We start from the raw sequence: 12079 nt of genomic DNA, 5'->3' as shown, positions 1-12079 counted from the left end.
ATTGACTGGCTCTACCTCCTGGCACACACCCAACAATGTCCCTTCCTTAAGTGTCTGCTCACATTTAGAGAAATTAGAGAAGTGACCTTCCAATCATCAAATCCGCTGGCCTGGGTGGGTCTTCCACTGCTTCCACAAGCAGGGGATGTTCTTTTATCCTGCCCCAAATTATCTTCTCTGACATAGGGGGTATTGTTGTTGACTTAAGTGCTGTGACAAGCAAATCAACAGATGTAGCAACACTTACTAGAATTTGGCCTTGTTCCCAAACGTCATTTTATCAAAATTAATTACACACTTCCTCGGCAGTAAGTAGTCCAACCCTAATATGCATTGGTCTTCAATGTCAACCAAGTATACTTTGTGTCTGTCCTTTAAGCCCATGAGCTCAATAGTTACCCACACTGGGCCCACAACCTTGCATAATGTCCTGTTACAACATAGATCTTCTGTATGGCTTCTTTGTGATCCAGCACCTTGATACTCACAAGGGTTTGCTGAGATGCAGAATCCATGACAAAGTTGTAATCACTCTTCTTTTCTCATTCTTCTTATTTCTTTTGCTGTTCTTGTATTGCTGCCATCAAATCTGCTAAGCTGTAGTTTGATTTGCCACCTCTGGTTTCCACCTTCTTTTTTTTCTTTTCTTTCCCATCCCACTCTCTGACACCTCTCTGGGGGTGGCTCCCGAATTTAATATTAGTCTTACCCATGCCCAATATTCTCGCCTTCGTCTTACCCTCACTAACCTTCTACAGAATCTTTGTTCCATACATCTCCTATAGGAGGCTCTCCACAGAAATCGTGAAGGGTTTTCTGTGGATACCCTTCACCTGCATTTCGTCCTCGGCTGTGGTGTTACATACGTGGTTTCTTTGTTGTTTGGACGTTTTAGGTACGGATGCAGTATTGGCTCGTGTCTCAAAAAAGGTGCAAGACATAAGACTGACCCATGTTTTTGATACAGTCCCAGAAACTATCAATCATCAGGTAACATCAGCCCTCCAGCAATCTACTTTTGCGACCTTCGTAGCCCAATTGTCTCAGTCAATGCCTCATATGCCACCTATTCCGTTCTCGTCCTTCATCCTCACAACACTTACCTGTTCTTTCTAATCCTTTTTTGTTGATTTCCTCAATGATGTAACATCCATTGCCACCAGTAATGGTAACTACCCAGTGGGAGCTCGACTGTTGGAGTTTTTTCCTTGCTGGCATCCCTTTATTGACAATCAGTGGCTGATATGGGTTCTGTCAGAAGCATTCGTTATCCAGTTTCTTTCTCCACTTCCTGTTTCTCCTTGACCCATTTCTTTTCCTCCTCCTGAAGATCCTGTGACCTGCCAGCATCTGTCTGGGGCAGTTCGAGATTTGCTTTTACAGTGAGCTATCGAACCGGTCCACCATCATTCCGGGTATTTTTTATTCCCGTCTTTTTGTTGTCCCCAAGGAAACTGTGGATTGATGGCCTGTCATCGATTTACCTCTCCTTAACCACTTAATCGCACTCCCCAAGTTCAGTATGGAGTATTTTCTCACCCTGAGATGGGCATTTACCCCAGGGTTGAGGATGATGAAAATGGATGTCTCCAATACTTACCTCCACATCAAGATAGCACATCCATCTCGACCTTATCTTTGGTTTGTCCATCTTGGGGTGGTTCACCAATTTTGGGCCCTCCCCTTCAGACTTACCTTGGCTCCTTATGTGTTTTGTCACATAATCTGGCTTTTGCTCATCATCTTCATGCTCTGGGGATGCAATTTCATTATTACATGGAATACTGGCTCATTCCAAGCAGGAATCAGCCACTCATACTCACCAACTTCTTTCTTTGGCAGTTAGGGTGGACTGTTTGATCAAATTGGAAAAGTCATTCCCTCGGCCCCTTCAACATCTCGTCCATTTGGGGGTCTTTTTCAACACCAGTATCAGTCGCACTCTGCCTTCCATGGAACTTTTAGTTTACCATACCCTCTCGGTTCAGTCACTTTCTGCTCACTAGATTCTATCATTTTTGGGTATGTGGTCCTTCATGATTGCACTGGTCCCTCTCTGTCATGCCCATGTGAGATCACTGCAGTGGGTGCTTCATGAATAATGGAACCTTGCTTGGGAAACTCTTTCCACCACCAATGCCCTTCCTTCTTTCTTACAAGACAATCTGCAGTGGTGGCTGGACAATGCCCAAACTTCGTCAGGCATGCCACTTCCCTCCCTCACTTCCTGATCTACATATTTTCATGGATGCATCCCTTCAAGGATGAGGGCCATGGGTCGATCACCAGGAAGCTTTTAGCCATTGGTCTGTAGATGAAATCATCTTCCATATCAATGTTCTCAAACTTCTAGCAGTACGTCAGGCATTACATCGCCTTCCTTCTTCTCACTCGTCATTGTCTAGTGATAGTTCATTTGGACAACTCTATGGTGGTAGCACATATTAACCACCAAGGGGGCACCTGGTCCAGAGACCTATGTTTTCGGATGTTGGATCTATTATACTGAGCCCATGCACATCACATTCATGTTATCGCATGTCATGTACCAGGTGCTTTCAATCTAGTTGCGGATTGTCTTTCACCCCCAGACTAGATCTATGCAATGGAGTGTTCATTAAATTCTCTCATTTTCAGGGTCCTTCACCATTGATGGGGTTCTCTCCAATTGGATGCTTTTGCCATGGGCTCAATACCAAGTTGCCCCTCTTTTGGTCATCTGTAACGCATCCACAGACTTTGGTGCTCAATGCCTTCAACCAGGATTGTCACACAAATACTTTTATGTGTACCCTCCAATCCAATTTTTTCTGTAGTTAGAGTACAAAATGTTTAGTTCATGCAAGTTTTATAACATTTCATGAAATTTATTTGGATCTTATTAATTTTGAGAGTACTGTGAATAAATGAAACAACTATGAAGGCTATACACCTTCACCAGGAGTATGTTTTCTGCAATGAAGTCCTTTCAGTCAAATTAAAACCACTGTATTCTAAGATATAAATAATGTACAGGAATATATTTTACATGTGATCGTTCCTATTATTACAAAGCTGATGGCATATATATAACAATATATCTGTAAATGTTGTTGTTAAACAAATATAGAAGATCTTATGAAGTAAAAGGAAATACCTATATGAGAAAATTAAATAAAATTAGGCAAATTGAGTAAGTAATGTTTAAGTTATTATATAAAAGAAATATAGTTAAATATAAAAGAGGGAGCTATCCATTATATTTGTTTAATTTATTCATAATTATGTACAATATACTCCAGTCAGTATTACATAATTTTAAGAACTGTCAAAACATTTTTTGAGAGAGATTTCCAAGGTTTCTTTAGGTTGTGAGATTACTTAATGATGCTTCATACTTATATTTCAGGATTTCGATACTTGTTGGTACCAGTGCTAGTATCACTCTTAGTTTTGCTACTTTTTGCTTGCCTTGTTGGAACAGGACTGTGGTATTATTGCCATCTTTGTCAAAGAAAACAGTCATTGACTCACCATCATCAGCACTCAATTATCAATAAATTAGAACAATTTGAAGAAGAGAAGACTAATAACCAAAATGAAGAAAAGTTAAGAAGGTATCATAATCCTCTTCACACTGGTAATGACTTAAAGGAAAAACTTGGCTTCTCCAACTTGAGTGATTCCACAGAGATGATGGAAGTTGATAACATTAATTGCTCTACCCACATTCCTAAAAAAATATACAAGATCCACTCTTTAGAATCACAAAAAAACACCAATCCCATGAATCTTACAGAAAAAACCTTGGAGAAAGCAAACAATCTTAGATCTCATCAGAAAAGGCCATCTGGAAAGGAAGTCATAGTTTAGAAATTTTTCAAATGTAAAGTTCCTTGAACTTTTTAACTATTACTACATGTGTTGATGACTCCAGTGCGTGTGTTTGTGTCTAATATAACTGATCATTATATGATGTTTGAAAGTAATTTATTTCTGGAATATACTCTTGGCTGATATGTGTAAAAGCGATGTCCGTGTTGTTTTCCTTAGTGATTTGGGCCAAGTATAAAGATAGTATTGGGTGGGGGTATTCAAAATCTTCATTATGAAGAAAACAATGTACTAACAAGAATGATGTATTGAAGCTTAATATTCGAAACCACATAACATATTTTCAACATTTATTCATAGTAGTTGTAGGACTTGTTGAGGCATTTATTATGTGTGTGTGTATGAAAACATGCGAATCCGTACATCTCACGCATGCTAAAACCAGTCATTCCAAGTTATTTACAGTCATTTTTGTTAATTATCTTCTACAAGTGGGTCAGTGACTCTTCATTGTTGTGCATATAAGCCAGTGTCATCTAAGCAACAATAAAATTATGACACCTTAATAAACAAGGTAACTGTAATAAACATTTGTTATAGTGTCCTATAAGCTTACATAACCACTTTAAAACTTGTTTCAATTTATATTTTAATGCATAAAATATAGTTTGGGCCATATGAAAGAAAAACAAACAGAAATTAGAATTTTGATTGATGAAACTTGTGTATTTATGTGTAAATATAAGGTGTTTTTTCTTGTATATTTGTTAAATTAAGTTATGAAAAAGGGCAGTATTTAAATAGAGGCCCCAGTGGGAATGTTTAAAACATTAAAATGAGTGATGTGTTTTGTTTATGCTGTCACCTGTAGTATTTACAGTAGATTCACAATTTTATGTCAGTAGAAACTTCAAAGGTTGTGAAATGTTTGATGTACTTAAGTGAACATACCTTGTGTAAAGGTTAATTTGATCGAACTTGCAGTTTTTACATAACTTATTTGTAATTACAAAATGGAATAGGTGATTCATGCATTTTGATTAAGATAGTACCATGGATAAATGGAAAGTTATCACAGAAACTAAAAAGGCTTTAGCAACTTCAAAGGGTGGTCCCTGAAGAAGAAGTCAATCATTTTACAAGCACTTGAGCCCATTAGGACTTTTACTGGATAGGCATTTCATATTCATCTTGACTTGGAAAATATCTGCTTTTACACGGTTATTAGTTTAAAATAAGAAATTGTTTGAAATACCTGAAATGATATTTAACATTCATTAATTTTTTTTCCCATTCTTGTTTGGATCTGTTCTTGGAATCACATTGCTGTTTCTTTCTTTGTTTAAACTATTTATTTGATAAAATCCTATTGACTTATTCATTGATAATGCTCAGAATGCGCTTACTAGAAAATTATTTCCAGGAAGCCTTTTTGAAAAAGTTGCTCAAAGGTTCCATTCTTTAATAGAATTATTTTTCTAAAAGTAAGTTTTGACAGAAAATATCTTGTGATAGGTCTGGGTAAAGAGATAACAATGTGATGTAATATGTAGTTGGTTTACTCACATTACTTGTGGTATTGAATTAATAAAAGTAATATACCATTTAAACCACAATTATCTATTATTGAAAAGCAAAAACATTTTGCTACATGTTTCTACCACATTTGTTGGAGCCATCGTCAGGCAGGATGAAAATAGATGAGATAACAGTATATATTAAAAAACTTTCTTATGGGACATAGTGCATCTCAATTTTAAATTAATGTTGAATCTAAATGAAAAACACCAATAAATAGGTGAAAACATGTATATATATACACTCACACACACACATAAAACATTCCCCATAATTATAAAACTATATATAGTTAATAAACATCTCTTTGTTGATCCAAGTATTGAAATTCCTGGATCTTAGTCTTTACTTAAAGAAAAATCTTTGTGTTCAATTACTTCCAACCAATCCCTTTTAGTGTAATTACTCAGAAAATGAATTAATTTGGCCTCATCCCATAGAATATGGTGTTTATAGTTAATAGCATTTTGTGCTATACATGGTAAAGCATGGTATTCAGACAACATCGTAGTGTACAAATTATCTGACTAGTATTGACACTGTTGTATTCACACTTTATTTTATAAATTTTGTCAAAAGTTGTTAATTTATCCTTTAATAAAGGAGGAAGATTACAAATTTTGTTTAGAGCTCTATAAACAATGTGGCAGTCCGTATATGTAAAATAAAAATTCTCATTTGTTTGAGCTCTTAGGGAAATAGGGTAAGCAAATAACTTTATTTTTCTGTTTTGTATAAAGAGTTGAAAGCGTCTTGAGATGAGATAAATTTATTTTACGGTTGTTTCATTAAATTTGACATGCACTACATGTTATAGTAATGAGATCTTGAAATATAGTATATATACTGTTGTCTCATCCATATGAATTCTACCTAATGATGGCCCAAACAAATTTGGTCAAAACCTGTAGCAAAGTATTTTTTTTGTATTAATAAATAATTGTGGTTTAAATGGTGTATTACTTTTAATGTAATATACAATTAAAGCAAAATACATAAACTAATTTTTTTTTCCGTTGCATTCTTTTTATTGCAATGTATAAATCTATCAAAAACTTGAAATCTCAAATTTTTAAGTGATAAATATGTTGTCTGATAATTATGGTAGCAGATTCTCAAGCACAAGTAAACAATCTCAGGTGTTTTGAGACTCATTATATGGGAATATTTTAATATGAGATTCTAGAAATTTTCTCCACAAATTTGTTAACATAATTTCTGGACACTGTAGTTTGTACCATTTGTAATTCTATATACTCTAGAAAAAAATCACTATTTTTCTAAAATATAGTAATAATAGATTACCAGTATAGATCATTTTGATGTGAAATTAGTAAATGCTTATTTTTAATGATTCACGTAAAGACTGAGAATCATACTTTGAATTTAGAATGTTAGTAACTTGGAAAATGAACATTTATTACTTGAATTCTTTTCTAAGTTGTACAATATTCCAATGGAGGGATTGTGTTATCTATCAAGTCACTTTTGTACTTGAAAGTATTATAGATAAGGAAGTGGAGTCCCTACCTGTTTCTTCAATGCTTATGTGCATTTTGAGGTAATAAATGCTCACGTTTATTGCCAAGAATTAGTGGGTTTAAAAATGAGTAGTTAAAAATTACTTAAGGGCATTATTTTCCCTGTTTAGTGTGAATATTGGATTAGGATTTAAGAAAGTGTCAGTCTTACTTTTAGGCCTAAATTATTCATCAAAATCTACAATCATAAATGGAAAAGTTTTACTTTTTCAATTTAATAGACAATATACTTTAAATTTGTTTTGATATGATAAAAAGTATTATAATAAAATGTTGAATACATTAATATAAATTTGTACAAATTAACAACACATTAAGGCCAAAAGTTGATGAAACTTCTTATTGTTTACTACAAGTGACATGGTTATGGGGCATTATCCAATCACACATTAGCCCTAGAGGACAATATCCTCATGCCTAAAGTGCACTATCCCCATGAGTAATAGATTTATAATACATATCAACAGCTTTCAGAAATTACAATTGTTTTATTTAAAATGTACTTTTCACAGAATAGATACATAAAAATCATAAAACTTCCTTATTATGTGGCTTTATGAATTGGATAATTTTTAATCATGGGGATAATGTTCTATAATGCACTTTAGTCAAGATCTATAATTTCAGTACCCTGGTTGACACACTGATCAATTATAGTTTGTTTTCTTTACAATAATGACTTACTACATTTCATTAAAACCAGAGTATATTGTATGGAACTATCAATGAAATATTTTGAAAACCTGTCAATCAATATTTTTGCTGTTTATTTTTATTTGAACTTGTAATCTTATAATGCTTCTATACTATGAAGTTTTACAAAGCAAAAGGGTGTAGGGTAAATCAGACAGTTGAAGAAATGTTCTTAAAAGTTTTCAGTTTACAAATCAAAAGTGCTGTGAACCTTTGGGAATGTGTTAGTATACTTGTCAGCAATAGTAACTATGGAATATAAAGTGATAAAAGCAAAGAGATGGTAAAAAATAATTTTTTTAAATACTTATGTGAAATTGAACACTAAGGAAAACTTTGAAATTTAGTCAAAAAAAATAAGTGCAATTGCCTTGTTCTAAAAACAAGTTTTTATTTTACTTTTACATCTGGTGATAGTAGTTGGGGAATAAACACTTCTGAAAACAAGAAGACACTAAAAACAGATTTTTGAAATACTTTTGTGCATTAAGGAATGCCTTGAAATTTTGTCAAACAAAAAAATTAAGTGCAATTATCTTATTCTAAAAATAAGTTATTATTTTGGTTTCAGGTGTAAAATAAAAGAGACAATCGCAAAGCAAATTTTTGAAAAATAAATAGTAAGCAGTAAATACTATAATACTACAGTGAATTAGTGCTAAGGCTAAGAATGATTGTACATAGTAAAAGTATTTTGTAAAAAGAGTGTATAAAGTAGATTTGTATTTTTGCTTTAGGAAACATTTCCTTGTAAAGCTTTTTTTATATGTTCTGTAATCTTAGTGTATTTCTTGGCAAAGTAAGGATTTACATAGAGTATTGTGGCTGTGTAAGTACAGGTAAATTTGTGTACAATAAATTTAGTAAATAAATAGCATCCTTAAAATTGTTGTGTCCAACCAAAACTGGTTTTTAAAGCATTCAAATCCAATTTTAAAACACATATACATTAATATAATTAATGATTAAATACTAACTTATTAAAGGTTTTACCACATGAAATTGTTTACTTAGTACTGGTTCCTTATTTGCAATGCAGCAGCCAAACTCAAATATTCTAAGGAGGTCCATTTTTTTTAGTTTTAGCCTTGCCTAACTTAAATGACTTGATTACTGAATATTTTGATATTATTCAAAATATTATGTTACAATAAAGTCATTTAACAATGAAGTGATAACATGGGAGAAGCAGCATCCTAAAAACCAACAGTTTGTTACCCCATTGAAATACCTTGCTTACAAAGTATTTGACTATTTCTTGATATATAACAATCCCTTCTATGTGCTTACAGTAAAGGATTTAATGAGTAAGCTGGAACACACATGTAGTAGCAGATACAAAATTATCCATTTATAACCACTTGTATGCACCTGTGGTTTTATGCTGCACTTACATACAAGACCACACCTTTTATATATTGGAGGTTTATACAAGTCTACCAAGTAAAATGGTTGTGATTTTTAAACAACATGAGAAGTGATTGGAACTATGATAAATTTGAGTGAATAAATCCCTGTATGTTACCCAAGTAATTTTTTTCATAATGTCAACTGTGGAGAATTCTCAGTTCATCAATAATGACACTAAAGCAGTTGGCATGATTGTGAGTGTTTGTAGTCACAAGATAGCTGTATGAATTCCACATGATGGCATTTGACTGTACAACAAATCAATAAAATTTGATGGGATGATATAGCTGGAATGGAAAAGATGTTTTATCTATGTGCGTAACATTCTGGTGACTAGCTGCATGTTTCCATCAACTGCTGAGAATCTGAAAGTGGTGTCTATACCCTGGATGAAAAAGTCACCATCATCAAGAAAAGCCATGATAGAAATATCATTTTCTAACCAACTTGGTTCCAGCACTCAATAGCAATGTTTCCTGCAAGATTTGAAGATGCTCCAGCTTCTATGTCCAACAGTTTTGAGTTAGAATATGTTCAACTTGTAAAATTGAGCTATTAATGGATTTTGCTGATATTACCAAATATTTTCTCTCTGTCCTATAAAACATAGTTTGAAGTTATAAGTAAATCAAGCATAGTTGTACTTATTATTATTTAAGTTATATGTAGCTTGCAACTGAGGCAAGGTAGCCACCAGGTCACGAGGTTCTCAGCCTCTGTACTCCCAATGGACCTAAGGTTCTAATGCATGCAATCATACACTAGTGGAAGACCCTATATACTTTAAATGGAATACACTTGACTGCCAGAAGTTACTTTGGAACAAGTATAAGGATAATATATCACATAGCAATATTGTTTAGGACAATAAAAAAAGGAAGTATATATACAAGTTTATAATAAATTGAAACATAAAGTATGTTTTGTTACAAACAGTAAGTAAGGATTCTCAGTATATATTAGATACAGCAAAATGTCTAGCAGTTCATATGATTTAAATAATATTAAAACCAGGCATTGGATGTTTAATAACATGCTGCTATTTACTCAAAATTTAAATTCTCCCTTAAAAAAATTCAATACAGTAAAACCTACTAGTGTCTTTATAAACAGAAATTTATGTTATAGAGTATTACCATAGCCCAAAGTACTACAAATATGAAGCATTTTGTAAAAAATATATTAATCATATAACTTAATCATTGGTGTACTCATAGCTCTTCCATACTGGTTCAATATGGAAATCTCAGCAAAGGTTTAGCAGGAAATGACAATTATATGTTAGAAACTTGAAAAACCTAGAAGTAAGTTGTTTTTTCATGTGACAAAATTAACTCTTCTGGTGGTCAGTTTCAGGACTGGCTTTTTTTAGAAGAGACAGAATTTATGGTTTAATATTGCCAAAAACCAGATAGTTGAGTTCATAAACAGAAAAAAAAAAAGTGTCAAAACAGTTTCAAACATTTATGGATGATCTCACTTGTCTAACTAGTTTTTTATTATCCATTTATTTCTTACATTCGTATCTAAAATATTTGAAACAATTAATGGTCATTTTCTGATCAAATAAATCGTACTGCGTTATTTGGTCAACCATCATTAAAAAGAAACAATTAATGGTCATTTTCTGATCAAATAAATCGCACTTCGTTATTTGGTCAGCCATCATTAAAAAGAAACAATTAATGGTCATTTTCTGATCAAATAAATCGCACTTCGTTATTTGGTCAGCCATCATTAAAAAGAAACAATAGATTTAAGGTATACATATTGTCAAAATACAAATGATCAGTATGCAAGTCTGATTTATAGTGTCACAATCAATTAGGTTACAGAGGGATTAATTTGACATGCTTATTAGTACTTCTGTTTCATTAAATAATGAATGATTCAATACATTTATGCTTGTAATAAAAATGTTCATTCTCCTCTTTTATTTATGTACCTAAAAAATTGTATGACTTATAAAAGTTCTATTAACACCTGCACTAGTTCATTAATTTTTATTGCATCATAAAATATTTCAAGCTGCATGGTTATACTAATCTTAAAACACATCATTCAAGATTTGGAGAAATTGTTTAAACAAAATTACTTGTGGGTGTTGTCTGCAAGCACATAAAATCTTTTTATTAGATGTAAAATAGAAAAAATTGGATTGGTTTAGTATTAACTAATAGAAAACTGAAAGTCAGCTTCACTCACACAGATTTTTTTTAGAGAAGTTAAGAAAGCTCACAAAAAATTTGCTAAAATATTCTGGATGTGAAAATAACATTCTGTATAAATTTCTTTAATATCTTACCAGGGTGTACTAGAAAAATAAATCAATTAAGGTAGAACACCAAGGTTTAATTGCCAAGTTCATCTCAGAATCATGTCACACATTTTAATAATTCAAAACTCCCGCCTATTCTCCAAAGTTGTAGAAGATTCTCTAGAGTAAGAATCAACAATATATGTATTTAAGTAAATGCTTAAATGCAGCATTAGTATTGTTACGTAAAACTGAAATTTTGAGAAAGCCTCCACACACCTATAAGTATAACCAACGCGACGTGCCAAAAAAGAAGAGTATCTATTATTAGTTCGCTATAGTCAGCGTGCTATAAACTTTGGAAGCTATAACTGTGATTGTTATAGCACTTATCAATCAGGAAACTTAAGATATTTGACCAAGAGCATTTACAAAGTTTGAACATTACAAGTCATTTAACTTCAGTAGATTCTCATCAAACATTAGTAATTTTATGAAAATATCGTGGAAAACTTGGCCCGTGTAGCTGGTGAATAATGAAGGACAAAGCTAGCTAGCTCTCTGTTAAGTGAATTATACCTACGTCAACTCATAATTAACTCGCTCATTGTGAACCCTCAATAAGATGTCGAAGAAATTCCAGACTAGAAAGAAGACTTTATAGTGCTTGTAAGTTTCTGAAACTTTTGTTTATAAATCATTGCATATAATAATTATTTGTAATAACTGTTATTGTAAATTGTATTGTTGTTTGTATATTAAAATATATTTGTGTTAAAAAGGAAAA

General features: G+C 32.7%; 1 protein-coding gene across 1 annotated transcript in view; it reads left to right on the top strand.

The window, feature by feature from the left end:
• The window catches only part of LOC106464826 (protein jagged-1-like), an 80089-nt gene extending 76237 nt beyond the window's left edge, over positions 1-3852 (top strand). Inside the window, exon 18 of the mRNA XM_022392626.1 lies at positions 3389-3852. Within this exon, the coding sequence (XP_022248334.1) occupies positions 3389-3852 (464 nt within the window). The remainder of the gene's footprint in view (positions 1-3388) is intronic.
• Positions 3853-12079: the final 8227 nt, after the last annotated feature.

This window comes from Limulus polyphemus, unplaced genomic scaffold (assembly GCF_000517525.1).
Source record: "Limulus polyphemus unplaced genomic scaffold, Limulus_polyphemus-2.1.2 Scaffold1752, whole genome shotgun sequence".
NCBI lineage: Eukaryota > Metazoa > Arthropoda > Merostomata > Xiphosura > Limulidae > Limulus > Limulus polyphemus.
Note: the sequence above shows the minus strand (reverse complement) of the source record. Positions and strands in the feature narration are given on the sequence as shown.